This window comes from Pelophylax lessonae (assembly GCF_965119305.1).
Source record: "Pelophylax lessonae genome assembly, chromosome: 4".
Taxonomy (NCBI): domain Eukaryota; kingdom Metazoa; phylum Chordata; class Amphibia; order Anura; family Ranidae; genus Pelophylax; species Pelophylax lessonae.
In genome coordinates, this window is record NC_138771.1 from 11,304,104 (window position 1) to 11,324,652 (window position 20,549).

Here is a 20,549-nt window from a genome sequence, read left to right on the forward strand (position 1 = left end):
CCCCATACATGTATATTATATGTAATAAGCCCCCCCCATACATGTATATTATATGTAATATGCCCCCCCCCATTCATGCATATTATATGTAATATGTCCCCCCCATACATGTATATTGTATGTAATATGTCCCCCATACATGTATATTATGTGTAATATGTCCCCCCATACATGTATATTATATGCAATATGTCCCCCCATACATGTATATTATATGTAATATCCCCCCATACATGTATATTATATGTAATATGTTGCCCCCCTACATGTATATTATATGTAATATGCCCCCCATACATGTATATTATATGTAATATGTCCCCCCCATACATGTATATTATATGTAATATGTCTCCCCCATACATGTATATTTTATGTCATATGCCCCCCATACATGTATATTATATGTAATATGCCCCCCCCCTATACATGTATATTCTATGTAATATGCCCCCATACATGTATATTATATGTTATAAGTCATATGCCCCCAATACATGTATATTATATGTAATATGTCCCCCCATACATTTATATTATATGTAATATGTCCCCCCATACATGTATATTATATGTAATATGTCCCCCCCCATACATGTATATTATATGTCGTATGCCCCCAATACATGTATATTATATGTAATATGCCCCCAATACATGTATATTATATGTAATATGTCTCCCCCATACATGTATATTTTATGTCATATGCCCCCCCATACATGTATATTATATGTAATATGCCCCCCCCCCCCCCCCGTACATGTATATTATATGTAATATGCCCCCCCATGCACGTGTAATATTTATTATTTGGAACTCTTCATGTCGGTAACACGTGGTTGTAGGTGAGTCATGACATCATCACCGCACATATTGGGGGGGGGGTGACCTCATAGAATTGGGGGGGGGGTGATGCATTATGTCGGTGCCGGGGCCCCTCTGCAGCACTCGGTATCTATAGGCAGAGCGGTGCGTTGGGGGGAGGGGGGGGATTTTCCTCGCCGTGTGATTGGACGATCATCCCCCAAATCCGATCGGTCGGAGATCAGATCGCTCCCCCCTTCTTCTCCGCCGCCGCCGTGGGCGGGGCTCTGTCCGCGGTGCTGAATCGGCGTCACGTGACTCGTTGTCAGCTCGGGGCTCCGATCACCGGGGCGGGGAGGGGGGAGGAGCTGATCGGAGGGTGACCGGTGGGCGGAGGAGGAGCGCCGTTTCTCGGGTTATACCTGGTTTTGGGGGGCGGGGGCGGACGGGGGCCACACACGATGCAGCGGCTCCGGTTGAACGAAGCTCACGCCGTGTACCTGGGGCAGCTGGCCCGGAAGGATGGGAGCCGGCGGGGGGTGCTGAGTAAGCGGAGCTCCGATAACAACCGCTGGCAGAGCCGCAGCTTCTCCCTCCTCCATAACCTTCTATTCTGCTTCGACTCGGAGAGCTCCGGCCGGCCCTGTGCCCTCTACCTGCTGGAGGGATGTACGTGTGAGCGGGGGGCCAAGGGGGGCCCCGACCGACAGGTGAGATACAAGGGGGGGGCCCTGACTGACAGGTGAGATACAAGGGGGGGCCCACAGGTGAGAGATACAGGGGGGCCCCACAGGTGAGAGATACAGGGGGGGCCCACAGGTGAGAGATACAGGGGGGGCCCCACAGGTGAGAGATACAGGGGGGGCCCTGACTGACAGGTGAGATACAAGGGGGGGTCACAGGTGAGAGATACAGGGGGGGCCCCGACCGACAGGTGAGATACAGGGGGGCCCCACAGGTGAGATACAAGGGGGGGCCCCACAGGTGAGAGATACAGGGGGGCCCTGACCGACAGGTGAGATACAAGGGGGGGCCCCTCTACCTGCTGGAGGGATGTACGTGTGAGCGGGGGGCCCGACCGACAGGTGAGATACAAGGGGGGCCCACAGGTGAGAGATACAGGGGGGGGCCTGACTGACAGGTGAGATACAAGGGGGGGCCCTGTGCCCTCTACCTGCTGGAGGGATGTACGTGTGAGCGGGGGGCCAAGGGGGGCCCCGACCGACAGGTGAGATACAAGGGGGGGCCACAGGTGAGATATACAGGGGGGCCCCGACCGACAGGTGAGATACAAGGGGGGGCCCACAGGTGAGATATACAGGGGGGCCCCGACCGACAGGTGAGATACAAGGGGGGGCCACAGGTGAGATATACAGGGGGGCCCCGACCGACAGGTGAGATACAAGGGGGGGCCCACAGGTGAGAGATACAGGGGGGGCCCTGACTGACAGGTGAGATACAAGGGGGGGCCCTGTGCCCTCTACCTGCTGGAGGGATGTACGTGTTAGCGGGGGGCCCCGACCGACAGGTGAGAGATACAGGGGGGGCCCCAACCGACAGGTGAGATACAAGGGGGGGGGCCCTCTACCTGCTGGAGGGATGTACGTGTGAGCGGGGGGCCCCGACCGACAGGTGAGATACAAGGGGGGGCCCCACAGGTGAGATACAAGGGGGGGCCCCACAGGTGAGATACAAGGGGGGGCCCCACAGGTGAGATACAAGGGGGGCCCCACAGGTGAGATATACAGGGGGGGCCCCACAGGTGAGATATACAGGGGGGGGCCCACAGGTGAGAGTTACAGGGGGGGCCCCGACCGACAGGTGAGATATACAGGGGGGGACAGGTGAGATACACAGGGGGGGCCCAGACAGGTGAGAGATACAGGGGGGCTCCGGCAGGTGAGATATACAGGGGGGACAGGTGAGATCTACAGGGGGGGCCCCGACCGACAGGTGAGATCTACAGGGGGGGCCCTGACCGGTGAGATATACAGGGGGGGCCCCAACCGACAGGTGAGATACAAGGGGGGGCCCCACAAGTGAGATACACAGGGGGGGCCCCGACCGACAGGTGAGATCTACAGGCGGGGCCCCGACCGACAGGTGAGATCTACAGGGGGGGCCCCGACCGACAGGTGAGATCTACAGGGGGGGCCCTGACCGACAGGTGAGATCTACAGGGGGGGCCCTGACCGACAGGTGAGATCTACAGGGGGGGCCCTGACCGACAGGTGAGATATACAGGGGGGGCCCCGACCGACCGACAGGTGAGATACACAGGGGGGGCCCCAACAGGTGAGATACACAGGGGGGGCACCGACCGACAGGTGAGATACACAGGGGGGGCCCCGACCGACAGGTGAGAGATACAGGGGGGGGGCCCACAGGTGAGATATAAAGGGGGGGCCTCACAGGTGAGATATACAGGGGGGGCCCCGACCGACAGGTGAGATACACAGGGGGGCCCCTGACAGGTGAGAGATACGGGGGGGGCCCTGACCGACAGGTGAGAGATACGGGGGGTCCCGACCGACAGCTGAGAGATACGGGGGGGGGGGGTCCCGACTGACAGGTGAGAGATAAAAGGGAGCCCCTATATAGAAGGGGGCTCGGACCAACAGGTGAGAGATACAAGAGGGGCCCCAATATAGAGGGGGGACAAGGGAGGCCCAGACCAACAAGTGAGAGATACAGGGGGTGCTACTTTATAGATGGGAACATTGGGGGGCCCTATAATAAATAAATATATATAGGGAAAAGGGCGACAGGTGAGATATACATGGGGGCCCGGACTGACAGTTGAGAGATACTGGGGGCCCCTGTGTAGAGGGGGGGGGGACAAGGGGGGCCCGGACTGACAGGTGAGGGATACAAGGGGGTCCCTATATAAAGGGGGGGGGCCCAGAGCAACAGGTGAGATATACATGGGTGGCCCCCCAACAGGCAGGTGAGGGATACGGGGGGGGGGGGGGCTACTGTATAGAGGGGGGCCCCAACAGACAGGTGAGAGATGCATGAGGGCCCTGACATAGATGGGCCCAGCGAAGCTTATGATACAGGTGTACAATGCTTCTTTGGGGGGGTTGAACACACAGGTATACCTGTCAGGGGGGGGGTTGAGATTGTTAAGGAAAGCCTGCTCTACTGCGGAATACCTGGGAGACTGGGAACCGTACTCTGGCCCAAATGCCTTTGAAATGTAGCAATAATCATCCGATACAATGAAGCCTGCTACTCTGTAACATCCATTGGAACAATTCTTTATTGGCTATATAGCAGGATACAGCAGTAACATGCTAACTCCGGTTTACTGTTACAAGCTGCCATGAGTAAAGACTTCAGGCGAAAAGCGTTAGCATGTGACTACTGTAACCTGCTGATCCAGGTGTAGAGGGCAGGACACACCGCTACACCTGTCAGGGGGATGGTTGAGGTTGTTAAGGGGTAACAAAGTGTGCAGAACCCCTGTTCTGCCAAAGGCGGACTTTACTGGCATAAGCATGAGACCAAACACACATGTAATATAAAATATCAAAAATGTAATTTTATATACATAATAGAAAGCACATACTGTATGTTGGTATAACATCAACACAAAGACATAAATGTAATAAAATCACTCTGAGAACAGTGAAACATAAGATGAGGTCCTAGTACAGGATATCCCTTACTCCAATATACGGGGGGGAAGTATTCCATATAATGTGGGGGGGGGGTGCATGTAATGTACCAGGACACCTTCACTGGTCACATGTCGACGCGTTTCGCTATAGAGCGTAGCTTCCTCAAGACCACTTATGGGAGGAAATCCTATTAGCAACATCAGCTAAATCTGTGGCTGGCAATATCCGTGTCTCTTAGCGGACATACAGTGGTGATCGAAAGTTTGGGCACCCCAGGTAAAAAATTGTATTAATGTGCATAAAGAAGCCAAGGAAAGATGGAAAAATCTCCAAAAGGCATCAAATTACAGATTAGACATTCTTATAATATGTCAACAAAAGTTAGATTTAATTTCCATCATTTACACTTTCAAAATAACAGAAAACAAAAAAATGGCGCCTACAAAAGTTTGGGCACCCTGCAGAGTTAATATCTTGTACTGCCCCCTTTGGCAAGTATCACAGCTTGTAAACGCTTTTTGTAGCCAGCCAAGAGTCTTTCAATTCTTGTTTTGAGGTATCTTTGCCCATTCTTCCTTACAAAAGTCTTCCAGTTCTTTGAGATTTCTGGACTGTCGGTCACACACTGCTCTTTTAAGGTCTATCCATAGATTTTCAATTATGTTGAGGTCAGGAGATTGTGAAGGCCATGGCATAACCTTCAGTTTACGCCTCTTGATGTAATCCCCAGTGGATTTCGAGGTGTGTTTAGGATCATTATCCATTTGTAGAAGCCATCCTTTCTTTAACTTCAGCTTTTTCACAGATGGCATCAAGTTACCATCAAAACTTTGCTGAAATTTTATTGAATCCATTTTTTCTTCTACTCGTGAGATGTTCCCTGTGCCACTGTCTGCAATACAACCCCAAAGCATGATTGATCCACCCCCATGCTTCACAGTTGGACAGAGGTTATTTTCATTAAATTCTGTGCCCCTTCTTCTCCAAACGTACCTTTGCTCATTCCGGCCAAAAAGTTCAATTTTAACCTCATCGGTCCACACCTTGTTTCCAAAATACATCAGGCTTGTCTATATGTTCATTTGCAAAGTTCAAACGCTGATTTTTGTGGTTAGGATGTAGAAGAGGTTTTCTTCTGATGACTCTTCCATGAAGACCATATTTGTACAAGTATCTCTTTATAGTGGAATATGTACCACAACTCCAGTGTCTGCCAGATCTTTCTGGAGGGATCGTGCGGTCAAACGTGGGTTTTGAATTGTTTTTCTCACAATCCTGCGAGCTGTTCTGTCTGATATTTTTCTTGGTCTTCCAGATCTTGCTTTAACTTCCACTGTTGCTGATGACTGCCATTTCTTATGTACATTCCGAACAGAGGATATTGACATCTGAAAACGCTTTGCTATCTTCTTATAGCCTTCTCCAGCTTTGTGAGCATCAACTATTTTCAGTTTCAGTTTTCTAGACAACTGCTTAGAAGATCCCATGGTGCTGATTGTTGGGGCAAGGTCAGATGAGTCTGGGCATTTAAAACCTTTGAGATTGACATCACCTGGTCTTCCCAGACGATGATTGAGAACAATCCATGACACTGGCAGGTCTCAGCCTTGCAAAGGGGGCAGTGCATGCTATAAATTCTGCAGGGTGCCCAAACTTTTGCAGACGCCATTTTTTTGTTTTCTGTCATTTTGAAAGTGTCAATGATGGAAATAAAATCTAACTTTTGTTGACATATAAGAATGTCTAATCTGTAATTTGATGCCTTTTGGAGATTTTTCCATCTTTCCTTGGCTTCTTTATGCACATTAAAGCGGAGTTCCAGCCATTTACTCACCTGTCCAACGGTCCAGCGATGCGGCCGCCGGAAGCCTCGATCCTCTCCCTCGGCGCCGGCATCACTGCTGTGGGCACCCGGCTGTTACAGTTTGCGGCTTCACAGCCGGGTACCCACTGCGCATGCGCGAGTCGCGCTGCGCGCCGTGATTGGCCGGCAATCTTCTGGGACCTCTGACGTGTCCCAGAAGATTGCAGGGAGGGAGGGGGAGAGGAGAACTTCCGCTCAGGGCGCCGCGGCGCTCCGAGCGGAAGTGGGAGCGGGTACCTGTCAAAACTAGGTACCCGCTCCCCCCCCCAAAAAATGACATGCCAAATGTGGCATGTCGGGGGGTCAGGACTCCCTAAAGCGGAAGTTCCACTTTTGGGTGGAACTCCGCTTTAATACAAATTTTTACCTGGGGTGCCCAAACTTTCGATCACCACTGTAGGGGCCATATGAATCATCCAAGAAAAGGGGGGAGAAGAAAGGCATACACCAAAACGCCTGAGCATCTAAAATTGCTTTGACTGTACCTTATCCATCTGTCATGAAGAGATTATCCATGTACAGTATCTGACAAAAGTCAGTACACCCCTCACATTTTTGTAAATATTTTATTCTATCTTTTCATGTGACAACACTGAAGAAATGACACTTTGCTACAATGTAAAGTAGTGAGTTTACAGCTTGTATAACAGTGTAAATTTGCTGTCCCCTCAAAATAACTCAACACACAGCCATTAATGTCTAAACCACTGGCAACAAAAGTGAGTACACCCCTAAGTGACCATGTCCAAATTGGGCCCAAAGTGTCAATATTTTGTGTGGCCACCATTATTTTCCAGCACTGCCTTAACCCTCTTGGGCATGGAGTTCACCAGAGCTTCACAGGTTGCCACTGGAGTCCTCTTCCACTCCTCCATGATGACATCACAGAGCTGGGGGATGTTAGAGACCTTGCACTCCTCCACCTTCCATTTGAGGATGCCCCATAGATGCTCAATAGGGTTTAGGTCTGGAGACATGCTTGGCCAGTCCATCACCTTTACCCTCAGCTTCTTTAGCAAGTCAGTGGTCATCTTAGAGGTGTGTTTGTGTTTGGGGTCGTTATCATGTTGGAATACTGCCCTGCGGCCCAGTCTCTGAAGGGAGGGGATCATGCTCTGCTTCAGTATGTCACAGTACATGTTGGCATTCATGGTTCCCTCAATGAACTGTAGCTCCCCAGTGCCGGCAGCACTCATGCAGCCCCAGACCATGACACTCCCACCACCATGCTTGACTGTAGGCAGGACACACTTGTCTTTGTACTCCTCACCTGGTTGCCCCAACACACGCTTGACACCATTCTGAAGCAAATAAGTTTATATTGGTCTCATCAGAGCACAGGAGATGGTTCCAGTAATCCATGTCCTTAGTCTGCTTGTTTTCAGCAAACTGTTTGCGGGCTTTCTTGTGCATCATCTTTAGAAGAGGCTTCCTTCTGGGATGACAGCCATGCAGACCAATTTGATGCAGAGTGCGGCGTATGGTCTGAGCACTGACAGGCTGACCCCCCACCCCTTCAACCTCTGCAGCAATACTGACAGCACTCATACGTCTATTTCCCAAAGACAACCTCTGGATATGATGCTGAGCACGTGCACTCACCTTCTTGGGTCGACCATGGCGAGGCCTGTTCTGAGTGGACCCTGTCCTGTTAAACTGCTGTATGGTCTTGGCCACCGTGCTGCAGCTCAGTTTCAGGGTCTTGGAAATCTTCTTATAGCCTAGGCCATCTTTATGTAGAGCAACAATTTTTTTTCAGATCTTTAGAGAGTTCTTTGTCATGAGGTGCCATGTTGAACTTCCAGTGACCAGTATGAGAGAGTGAGAGCGATAACACCAAATTTAACACACCTGCTCCCCATTCACACCTGAGACCTTGTAACACTAACGAGTCACATGACACCGGGGAGGGAAAATGGCTAATTGGGCCCAATTTGGACATTGCCACTTAGGGGTGTACTCACTTTTGTTGCCAGCAGTTTAGACATTAATGGCTGTGTGTTGAGTTATTTTGAGGGGACAGCAAATTTACACTGTTATACAAGCTGTACACTCACTACTTTACATTGTAGCAAAGTGTCATTTCTTCAGTGTTGTCACATGAAAAGATAGAATAAAATATTTACAAAAATGTGAGGGGTGTACTCACTTTTGTGAGATACTGTATGTAGACGGGTGAGAATGCAGACATGTGTCTTCCACCGTACATTGGCTAAGCAACCGGAACTCTATGGCATGGCGCCCAACCCAACATTTACATGAGAGTTAAAGAGGCAGATATCCAATCCATATAAAGGCCATGGGTCCAAACCCCAAAAGAGAAGCCACCTAGGCCAGATAGTCAGGCCTCATCAAGTGTCCTCATCCAATTGCCAGGGCACACGTTAAGGGGTATTAAGGTACCTGTGGGCACAGCTGAAGCTGGGTGATGAGTGCTCTGTAGGTAGGATAGTCCCATAAAAAGGTGGGCCTTAATAAACAGGTATGCTTAGTGTAGTTGATGATACAGGTGTATATAGGGAAGAGTAAATGCATTGGTAAATAGAAAGGATATACTCAACATAAGGGGAAGCATTATGGATATGCAAGGCTGGAGACGTGAGGGGACATCTGGGTACACAGGTGTATATAACCTGGGAGGGTGCTGGATGGTTACCTGGATAGACACGTTCTGTAGGGGTGATAGTTCTGCTGGGCTTGTATGGTGTAGATAGGCCTCAGAGGATGGCATGCTGATATTTAGTGGATGCTTAGGAACGGGTGATAAACAGGTACGCTCAGAAAGGGGGCGTGTGTGTTTAATGAATATACAGGAAGCTATTAGGTTAAGTGTGTTTAGTGGTAAGGCATAAATAGCGGGGGTCTCCAGACTTTCTAAACTAAGGGCCAGTTTACTGTTGTTCAGATTTTAAATTGGTTGGACTGTGCCCAGTTGGGGTAAACAATGCCCCGACTATGGTATTAGGGTGAGGAATAGTGTCCTCTTGGTGTCAGTGGGAGGAATATTGTCCCTTCGTTGGGGTCAGTGCGAGGAATTGTGCCCCATCATTGGTGTCAGCGGGAGGAATAGTGTCCCATCATTGGTATCAGCGGGAGCAATAGTGCCCCATCATTGGTGTCAGTGGGAGGAATAGTGCCCCATCATTGGTGTCAGTGGGAGGAATAGTGCCCCATCATTGGTGTCAGTGGGAGGAATAGTGCCCCATCATTGGTATCAGCGGGAGGAATAGTGCCCCATCACCGATGTCAGTGGGAAGAATAGTGCCCCATCATTGGTATTAGTGGGAGGAATAGTGCCCCATCATTGGTATTAGTGGGAGGAATAGTGCCCCATCATTGGTGTCAGTGGGAGGAATAGTGCCCCATCATTGGTGTCAGTGGGAGGAATAGTGCCCCATCATTGGTGTCAGCGGAAGGAATAGTTTCATCATTGGTGTCAGTGGGAGGAATAGTGCCCCCTCGTTGGGGTCAGTGGGAGGAATAGTGCCCCCTCGTTGGGGTCAGTGGGAGGAATAGTGCCCCCTCGTTGGGGTCAGTGGGAGGAAAAGTGCCCCCTCGTTGGGGTCAGTGGGAGGAATAGTGCCCCCTCATTGGGGTCAGTGGGAGGAATAGTGCTCCCTTCTTTGGGTCAGTGCGAGGAATTGTGCCCCATCATTGGTATGAATGGGAGGAATAGTGTCCCATCATTGGTATTAGTGGGAGGAATAGTGCCCCCCATTGGGGTCAGTGGGAGAAATAGTACCCAATCATTGGGGTCAGTGGGAGGAGTGCATTCCACTCTCCTGGCCACCAATGTAAGGGGCATTCTTCCCCTCTGGCCACCAATGTAAGGGGCATTCTTCCCCTCTGGCCACCAATGTAAGGGGCATTCTTCCCCTCTGGCCACCAATGTAATGGGCATTCTTCCCCTCTGGTCACCAATGTAAGGGGCATTCTTCCCCTCTGGCCACCAATGTAAGGGGCATTCTTCCCCTCTGGCCACCAATGTAAGGGGCATTCTTCCCCTCTGGTCACCAATGTAAGGGGCATTCTTCCCCTCTGGCCACCAATGTAAGGAGCATTCTTCCCACTGATTTCCAATATAAGAAGCATTCCTCCCTCCTTGGCCACCAATGTGAGGAGCATTCTTCCCAATCACTATCATGCTACTGTACCATGAGCTGTAGATATAGTAGTTATTGTCAGGGGTTCCCTGGAACTGTAAAGTTATTTGAAGGGTTCCTTCAGAGTAAAAAGTTTGAGAAAGGCTGGGCTAGATGAAAAGCCATAAAAAGGTGAGAGTTGGTGACTTTACTACTGCTAAACCCAGTTATAATCTCTTTACTGGGAAGATCCCTTGAACTCATTCTCTCTGAAGTCCAATATTTGTTCACATGGATATGCAGAGATTGCAGGGAGAAGAATACAGAAATACTTGGACCAGATTTTAGAGATGATCCACAGAAAACTCTGTACTATATGAAAGTCCCCTAAACTGGTGGGATAGAGAACAGTTAAAGTCATGAACCTTTTATTATAAACCCAGGTCAAGTGCTCATAGCAAGCAGATTGGAGGTGAAATCTTTTTATCGCTGGTTAGGAAAATGAAGCAAGCAACTTGGGGTGCACTCACAGGTAGCTGTAACTAGGGATAGACTGATTATCGGCGTGGCCGTTATGCACTTTCCCCGGTATATCGGTATCGGCCCTGGAACTGGATGATATTGCCAATATTTTTGTGACATCATTCTGCCTTCTTAGGCCGCCTCCCTCGCCTTGGACAGCCTTGTCTGGAATCGGGACTAGTCTCACGGGAGTGTATCACAGCCATACACCCACCCACAGCAGCCCCGTGCCAGCCACCCACATCCACAGGCCCTGTACCAGCCAGCCAGCCACCCACAGGCACTGTACCATTAAGCCAGCCAGCCACCCACAGGCCCTGTACCAGCCAGCCATACAGCCAGCGGCACTGTACCAGCCAGCCAGCCACCCACCCACAGGCCCTGTACCAGCCAGCCGCCCACAGCCCCTGTGCCAGCCAGCCACCTACCACAGGGTGCCAGCCAGCCACTCACCGCAGGGTGCCAGACAGCCAGCCACCCGCCACAGGGTGCCAGATAGCCAGCCACCCGCCACAGGGTGCCAGACAGCCAGCCACCCGCCACAGGGTGCCAGACAGCCAGCCACCCGCCACAGGGTGCCAGACAGCCAGCCACCCACCCACCACAGGGTGCCAGACAGCCAGCCATTAGGCATTAAACAAAAATTAACATGTTCAGTACCAGATTTGTGTCAAAAATTTTCTTTATTTTTCAAAACTTTAAATGTACAAAATATCAACCAATATCGGCCGATACCGATACTCTCTGACCAAAATATCGGTATCGGCCCTGAAAAAAACATATTGGTCTATCCCTAGTTGTAACCTTACTAGAGCACGGTTCACCCCCTTGGCCTGGTTCACTTCAGAAGTGCGAGTTCTCTGAACCATTCCTTGGACCTATTATAGGAGGTGGTTTGGAGCATGGTTCACTTGTGGTCTGGTGTGGTTCCTCTTAGTGTGAGCACAAATCGTACCGGAGCATGGAAAGCTCCATAGATCACGGAGCATAGAAGCATGGATCACACTGGTCTGGGTGGCAGAAGTGATGATGTAAGCGCCATATGCGCATCGACCATGGGGGGCAGGGAGACAAACTTGGGCATGGTTCAGTTCAACAATGCTTTTAGCGTCAGTACACACTTATTGTTGGCTCTAATCTATTGATTGTTCTCTAGACATAATGGTGGCTGTAGATGTAATGGCTTATCTAGCCTTTTTGGCGGCTCTGGACTTAATGGCGGCTCTAGACTTAATGGCGACTCATCTAGACTTATTGGCTTATCTAGACTTAATGGGGGCCCTGGACCTAATGGTGGCCCTGGGCTTAGTGGTGGCCCTGGGCTTAGTGGTGACCCTGGGCTTAGTGGTGACCCTGGGCTTAGTGGTGGCCCTGGGCTTAGTTGTGGCCCTGGGCTTAGTTGTGGCCCTGGGCTTAGTGGTGACCCTGGGCTTAGTGGTGACCCTGGGCTTAGTGGTGACCCTAGACTTAGTTGTGGCCCTGGGCTTAGTTGTGGCCCTGGGCTTAGTTGTGGCCCTGGGCTTAGTTGTGGCCCTGGGCTTAGTTGTGGCCCTGGGCTTAGTTGTGGCCCTGGGCTTAGTTGTGGCCCTGGGCTTAGTTGTGGCCCTGGGCTTAGTGGTGGCCCTGGGCTTAGTGGTGGCCCTGGGCTTAGTGGTGGCCCTGGGCTTAGTGGTGGCCCTGGGCTTAGTGGTGGCCCTAGACTTAGTGGTGGCCCTAGACTTAGTGGTGGCCCTAGACTTAGTGGTGGCCCTAGACTAATGCCTCGTACACACACAACGATTATCGACCGATCGTCCAGAGTGGTGTTTTGTTGGTTGGAATGTGCCTAGACTGCACACAAATTTTCTCGGCCAACAAAAATCTACTTCAGAAGTGATGTCATGTGCTGGTTTACTTTCCGTGTGTTTTTTCTTCTCTGAGCATGCCCAGTCTTGCTCATCAGATTTTTGTCTGCCGAAATCTGTACTGACTGACGGAAAATCGGTTGTTGTGTTGACGGCCAACAAAAATTTTATAGCCTGCACACCAGATTTTTTTCGGCCGAAAAGTCGGAGTCCGTTGTCGGAACCATCATACTAACAAGCCGAAAATCGGCCGATCGGACGTTGGCCGAAAATTCACGGCCAATTATCGCGCGTGTGTACGGGGCTTTAGTGGTGGCCCTAGACTTAGTGGTGACCCTAGACTTATGGATGGTTCGAGGTTTATTAATGACTAAACTGATTGACTGGCAATACATGGAGTGCAAGGTTCAGGAATGTGCAACGCACAGAGGGCAGGGCGCTGCAGTGCATATCACACAGGATGGGGGAATCCTCTTGCAGAACCTTTGTATTCTGATGGCAGGGAAACCTCCCCCGCAGTCAGAATACCGTAATCGGCTCTGCTAAAGGTGCTGATTGTGTGGAAATTTTCAAACAGGCTGGTTGTTTAGAAGTTGATTGGTAGATCGACTTCTGTACAACCAGCCTGCCCATACATGGATTGAAATTCGGCCGGACCCTGCTGAACCAGACGAATTTCAATCCATGTATGGCTGGCTTAAGACAGGAAGTGTCACTGGTGGATTTGATTTGAATCACTAGTAAAAAAGCTTGATTTAAATAAATTATAATTTTTAAAGCGTAATTGTCATCTCTGTCCTGCAGCGGCTCCTCCTCTGACCCGCTGTTGACTCACCGACAGTCCCATTCACTTTATTGGGACGGCTGGTGATGCGGCAGTGACACAACAAGGTGAGGGACGTGGCGGCAGCGGGTGATTGGATGCCCGCTAACAGGCGCTGCCATGATGGCTCTGAAATGACAGGTGCTCTTTAAATGTAAGGACTCCATTCACACCTGAGCGTATCATTTTTTTTTGGCGTTTTTTGCAGGTGTTTGGAGGCAGGCTTTGACCTCTAACAAAAAAACTTGTAATCTGCCAAAAAAGAAGCTCATGTATTTTTTTTTTTTTTTAGCTTCAGGCGTTTTTCTTTAGGCAAAAAAATGCTCAGATGTGAACAGGGGGCCATTGAAATGAATGGGATTTTGTTTTTTGGGCATTTTGAGACTTCAGAGATGAGCGTTTTATGAGCTGAAAAACGCTAAGGCGTGAACAGGGCCTTATTCTTGCTGGTAGTTAGAATCTTTAATATTTGAAAACAAAATGAAGGTTTCCTATTAAGGCTACATTCACACCTGAGCGTAGCGTTTTCGTGCATTTTTTAACCGCGATTTTTACCGCGATTTACAGGCGTTTTTACAGGCGTTTTTGTGCAGGCGTTTTTATATTGAATAGAAACCAATGGAAAACGCCTGTAATCTGCCCAAAAAGAAGCTCATGTACTTTTTTGAGCGTTGGGTGTTTTGCTCACGGCGTCAAAACGCTCAGATGTGAACAGGGGCCATTGAAATGAATAGGATTTGTCTTGTTGGGCGTTTTGAGAGCTGATCCTAGAGCAGAAAAACTCCCCAAAAACGCTTACATGTGAACGGAGCCTTAGAATAATAAGCTGTCAGGTTAGTAAAACAGCGATATCAGAACCGATTCAATCATACAGTTTGTAGTGTACATAGATTTGCAAAACAATGGGATAAAGGAATATCCCTGAACATTGTTTTAACTCATGCTTACTGTGAAGTTGTGTGAATGCATCAATGCAGTGCATGTTATCTCAGCTTGCAGAGCTTGGATTCATTGAATGAGTTTACCAAAATTGTAAATATTGCAGAATATACCGCCTCATGCTACATAACTAAGCTCCATTTCATGCTGAATAAACTAAATTAATAATGCATCTTAAATAGTAAAAATCTATCTAAAGATAGTTTTCTCCAAAAGCATTTTAATAAAATAAATTTGATAAAGATGAAAAAAAAATCCGATTGAAATAAAAAAAATAAATAAAAATAATTTTTTTTTTTTTTTTTTTTTTTTTTTTTAAATCATTGATTTTTATCCACTCTGCTATCAGGAACACATGTTAAAAACAATGGGGATAAAAAAAATCAGCCTCCACATCTAACCCTTTTCTGTGGTTTAAAAAAACCTTTTAGGTTTTAAGTTAACTTAAAAACCTACATTTTCTGAAACTAGAGAGCCTGGAGAATAAAAGTCAGCATCGTTTTTTTTTTTTTTTTTATGCCACACAATATTAGTGCTTTTGTTTATCAAGTGTAAAATTGTACAAAATAAATTAAAGTAAATTTTAGGGCACGCAAACATGCCCTTTTATAATATATTAATATATATTAATTAACTAATAATATAATACCCCATTTTTTAAATATAATATAAAAGATGAGGTCGCTACGAGTTAATGGATACCCAGCATGTCAGGGCTTAAAATTGTGTGCGCCCGTGAAATGGCGACAATCTTTAGTACCCAAAACTTTCTAAAGACGATGCTTTTAAAGCCCCCCTATAGGTCATCAGGTTAGCGATAACTGTGAATAATGGGCTGAGAATGATTGCTCTCAGTCCGGCGTACACAGCAGTATGCAACATTTTTATACATAGGTTCCCTCTGACGGGTGGGATTCCATTCCTGTATGTGGGTGTGGGCGCTCCACATTGTATTTTTTGAGGGAGTGGTTTAAATGCTTGGGTGTACTTTTTTTTACTTTTTTTTTTTTTCCTTCACTAAATTTTATTATCACATGTTGACCAAACTTCCCTAGGTAATACAGTTTCTGAGCTCTGGAAGATTTTACCACCCCCCCCCCCCCCTTCATGACCAGGTCATTGCGCTACTTGAACTGGTAATTGCGCGTTCATGCAACGCTGTACCCAAATTACATTTTTTATCATTTTTTTTCCCTAGTTGTCTTCCAGGACAGCCCTTGAGAGGTGGAGCTCCTCCCACCAGACAGGAAACACATTACCACTAGCTCTTTAAAAGGCGGTCCCTCGGGCACCTGGTCAGTTTTTTGTGTTTCCTCACTTCGAAGGAGACAATTTGCCTGGAGGAACCGTTTAAGGAGAGGGCTGTATGAGCTTCATTGCCCAAGGGCTACCAGGGCCAGCTTTTTTCATGGAGCAACCTTTGGCCTCGGGTTCCCTCCACAGGTGTTGGAGTTCCCCGTCCCCACCTCCCTCCAGTGCCCGGCGAGGGAGAGGGCAGTGATGGACGAGCATGAGCTCCGGCAGTAGGGAAGGCCCTAGGCATCCTCGCTGTAGGACGTCGCACACCGGAAGACGCCGGGGGTAATTTACGGTGGATGTGAGGTTATCACTGTGCGCTGTAGGTCGTGGTTCCGGCCTCCAGGCGCACCTCTCCTAATACTGTAGCTTCAGGCTCAGGAGAGCCTTCAGAGATTAGGGAGAACCCCCCCTAAGATTACTGACCTGGATTCCTCCCAATCAGTCTCGGGACAGGAGGAGGGTCAGGGAGATGCCTAAAAATCTACCAGGTTCAGACTTTCTTTGGAGGAAGTGGATGAACTTCTTGGAGCGATCTATGATTCCTTAGAGATTAAGGAAGAAGCTCTGCTATCAAGGCAAGACAGAATGTACCAGGGGCTGAGCGAGAAGAAGCCCAAGGTATTCCCATGGCACCAAGGCATGATGGATAATGGTGATCAAGGAATGGTCAGAATCCGAAAAAAGACCCTTCTTTTCAAGTAGCCTAAAAAGAAGGTTCCCCTTCGATGGGGACCCAAAGTCAGTCTGGAACCAGTGCCCAAAGCTGGATGCCCCCCTAGCAAAGGTTTCAAAGCATTCAGATCTGGCCTTAGAGAACATGGGGCACCTAGGGGGACCCTCATGGACAAAAGGGGCGATATAATCCTGAAAAGATCATGGGATACCTCTATGGCCAACCTTAGGCCGACATTAGCTACGACCTGTGATGCAAGAAATTTTAAAATTTGGCTAAAACCATTGCAAGAGCACCTGACGGCGGGTACCCCCAGGGAGGAGTTGCTAAAATCCTTTTCCATGCTCTCTAAAGCAGTAGGCTTTATTGCAGACGCCTCAGCTGAATCAGAGAAATTATCAGCCGGAGCAGCTTCGCTATCAGTAGCAACCAGGAGAGCACTTTGGCTCAAAACCTGGCCAGGGGATAAAGCCTCCAAGTTGCACTTATTTAGTGTTCCTTTTTCGGGCAATTTTCTTTTCGGCCCTCAGTTGGATGAAGCCCTGAAACAAACAGCTGATAGGAAGAAAACCCTCCCACTTAAAAAGAGGTCCTTTCCTAGAAAATGTTTTCGTCCCTATAGGAGACAAACTAGAGAACAGGACAGAGGGAAACCGACAAAGCATTGGTCTGGCCAGAAGGGGAGGCCAAGGGCAAATGTGCTCTTTAACCCTCCTGGCCAAAATTCCAAATTGCAGTAATGCCAAGTGGGAGGAAGGTTGGAGAAATTCCTTCCCCCGGTGGCAAAAACTAACCTCCAACAATTTTGTCAGGGGAGTAATCGAAAAGGGTTATGCCTTGGTGTTCAGCGAAAGGCCTCCCTCAAGAATGCTAATTACCCAACTATCCAGAGACCCAGCAAAGGCCCAGGCCTTGCCGCAACTCAAAGCGGAATTGGTAGACCACAAAGGGAAGGGGTTTTTACTTGCATGTGTTTCTAGTACAGAAACCTTCGGGGAAAGTACTGCTTGATTCTAAATCTAAGGCTATTAACCACCTCCCACCCGGGCCATAGTACATATACGGCCGGGTGGGAGTCTCGTCCTTCTGATCGGACGTTCCGGAACGTCCTTCAGAAGGAGAGAGATCGCGCCGCCGCGGGCACGCGCAGCGGCGCGATCTCGATGTGCCTGTGTCCTTAGGACACAGAGCAACAAGAGTCGGCAGGAGGGCCCTGTGATTGGCCCTCCTGATCACATGACGGCTGTGTCCAATCACAGCCGTCATGTAATGTAAATACAGCCGTTGTAACGGCTTCGATCTCTTCTCCTCCTGACAGATCCTGTCAGTGAGGAGAAGAGGAGAGGATCGGTGCTGCACCCGGGGGGATCAGTGAGTATTTCTGATTACTCACTGATCACAGGGGGGGGTCTGTGCTGTAATCAGATGATTGATTACCAGTGCAGCCCTGGGGGGAGGGGTGCCACTAGAGCCACCAGGGATGCCCACCCATGACCACCAGGGATGGCCACCAGGGATGACAAACAGGGCTCAGAGAGCCTGCCAGTGGTGCCCCCCTATCAGTGCTGCCCACCAATGCCATTTATCAGTGCTGCCCACCAGTGCCTGTTATTGCCATCTATCAGTGCCGCCCACCAGTGCCCATTATTGCCCACCAGTGCTGCCTATCAGTGCCCATCAGTGCTGATCAGTGCCGCCCATCAGTGCCACCTATCAGTGCCCATCAGTGTCCATCAGTACCGCCTATCAGTCCCCATCAGTGCTGCCTATCAGTGCCCATCAGCGCTGCCTATCAGTGCCCACCAATGCTGCATATCAGTGCTATCTATCAGTGCCACATATCAGTGCCCATCAGTGCTGCATATCAGTGCTACCTATCAGTGCCCATCAGTGCTGCATATCAGTGCCATCCCATCAGTGCCACCCCATCAGTGTCTCCTCATCAGTGTCAATGCGACATCATCAGTGCAGGAAAAAACGTATCTATTTACAAAATTTTATAACCTAAACAAAAAAACTTTTTTTTTTTTTCAAACTTTTCGGTCTTTTTTTATTTGTGCACCAAAAAAGAAAAAACCTGGCGGTGATCAAATACCACCAAAATAAAGCTCTATTTGTGGGGAAAAAATGACATAAATTTGGTTTAGGTACAGTGTTGCATGACCGCGCAATTGTCATTCAAAATGCAACAGCGCTAAAAGCTGAAAATTGGTCTGGGAAGGAAGGGGGTTTAAGTGCCCAGTATTGAGGTAGTTAAACACCGTCATACGGTACAAAAAATTCCGTATGGAGTCCATTTACTCTGTCAGGGGTTAGCTCCAGAGGGATTGTTTCATGGCAACAATTGATTTAAAAGATGCCTATTTGAACATCCCCATAAGAGAAAATTCTCAAATATCTTCGCCTAGCAGTAAAGATGGAAGAAAAAATCTACCATTTTCAAAGCAGAGCATTACCCTTCGGCCTCTCCTCGGCCCCGAGGATCTTTACCAATATCCTGGCAGAAACTCTTGCACCTTTAAGGCTCCAGTCCATTACCATTGTCCCATACTTGGACGACCTATTGTTTATGGCACCAGCGAGAAAAAAGCTACTGGAAGACCTGATAGTTGCACAGCAGTGGGTATCCCATCTAGGATGGCTCATCAATGTGGAGAAATCGGATCACTCGCCCTCGCAAGAAATTTTGTCTCTTGGTTATATAATCCGCTCCAAGGAACAAATGATTGTACTCTCAAAGGAAAAAGTCAATCGCATCGGTCAAAGGACAGCAGAGATACAAACCAATCTCCCAGTCTCGATAAGAGAGATAATGTCCACCCTAGGACTTATGATGGCCTCAATCTGACCAGTAAGATGGGCCAGGTTTCATCAGAGACTACTTCAATCCTTCCTCTTACAAAACTTGGGGAAGAAAGGCCTAGAGGACAGGGTGTTCCTCCCAGCCAAAACAAAGCAGGCCTTATGGTGGTGGAGAAACCAAGCCAATCTAAGGAATTTCAATGGGCTTTTCCAATTTCCCGCATACTGACTACATATGCCAGCAGCCGGGGATGGGGGGCCCATATGGAGGGACAATGGGCGCAAGGAATCTGGTCTCAATCAGAGAGATACAGCTCTGCCAACTGCAAGGAACTCAAGGCTGTAGCAAGAGGAATCGCTGCTTTTCAAGATCAACTCAGTGGCCAGCATGTACAAGTCAGGTCAGACAGTACAATATCAGTAGCATACCTGAACAAGCAAGGAGGGACCAGGAGCCCTATCCTGATGAATATAGCCCAGAAAATCTTCTCCTGGACAGAAGAGAACTTGGAATCCCTCTCTGCGATACATCTCAAGGGGATATAGAATAACCTAGCCGACTTTCTGAGCAGACAGCTAATCTCGCAAGAGGATTGGTTTCTAGATCCAGTAATTTTTAGAGATCACATCCAAATGGGGCCTTCCAGAGATTGATTTATTTGCCAACGAGGCAAATGCCAAAGTACAGAGTTTTTTTTTCTCGCTAAATCCAAGGGATCAACCATTGGAAGTCGATGCTCTACAGACTGCATAGACTTTTAGGCTATGTTACACCTTCCCGCACCTATACTTAGATCCAAGGGTTCTGTCAAAGTTCAGGACAGAACATACATCTCTAATCCTGATTGCCTAGTTTTGGCCAAAAGGGGCATGGTTTTCACTTCTACTATCCTTAACAGATCGACCACCCTGGATGTTACCCTCCAACCGGAAACCTGCTATTGCAAGACCCAGTACTCCATCGCAGACCAGCCATCCTAAACTTGGTAGCTTGGTATCTGAATCAGAGATCCTGAAGTCTAAGCGTCTCTCAGACAGAGTGATAAAAACTGTTAAAGAGCTGTAAACCAGTTACAAGAGCGATTCACGTAAAGGCCTGGAGGAGGTTTAATTTATGATTGTCAGAATCAGGCAAAGAAGAGTCTGACTCTGATTCTAGAGTTTCTACAGGAAGGTATTGATACGGGCCTGTTCTTAAGCATGATTAATGTACAGATTGCAGCCCTATCAGTTTACTTACAGCATTCCCTACAACAAGACCATGCACGACA

General features: G+C 48.6%; 1 protein-coding gene across 2 annotated transcripts in view; it reads left to right on the top strand.

Annotated features, from left to right (window-relative positions):
- The first annotated feature begins 1,241 nt into the window (after positions 1–1,241).
- RASGRF1 (Ras protein specific guanine nucleotide releasing factor 1) overlaps positions 1,242–20,549 on the top strand; it is a 224,258-nt gene continuing 204,950 nt past the window's right edge. For both annotated transcript variants that reach the window (XM_082252999.1, XM_082253000.1), the window contains exon 1: positions 1,242–1,517. In XM_082252999.1, coding sequence (XP_082109125.1) covers positions 1,269–1,517 — 249 coding nt within the window. In that variant the 5' untranslated portion in view covers positions 1,242–1,268. The remainder of the gene's footprint in view (positions 1,518–20,549) is intronic.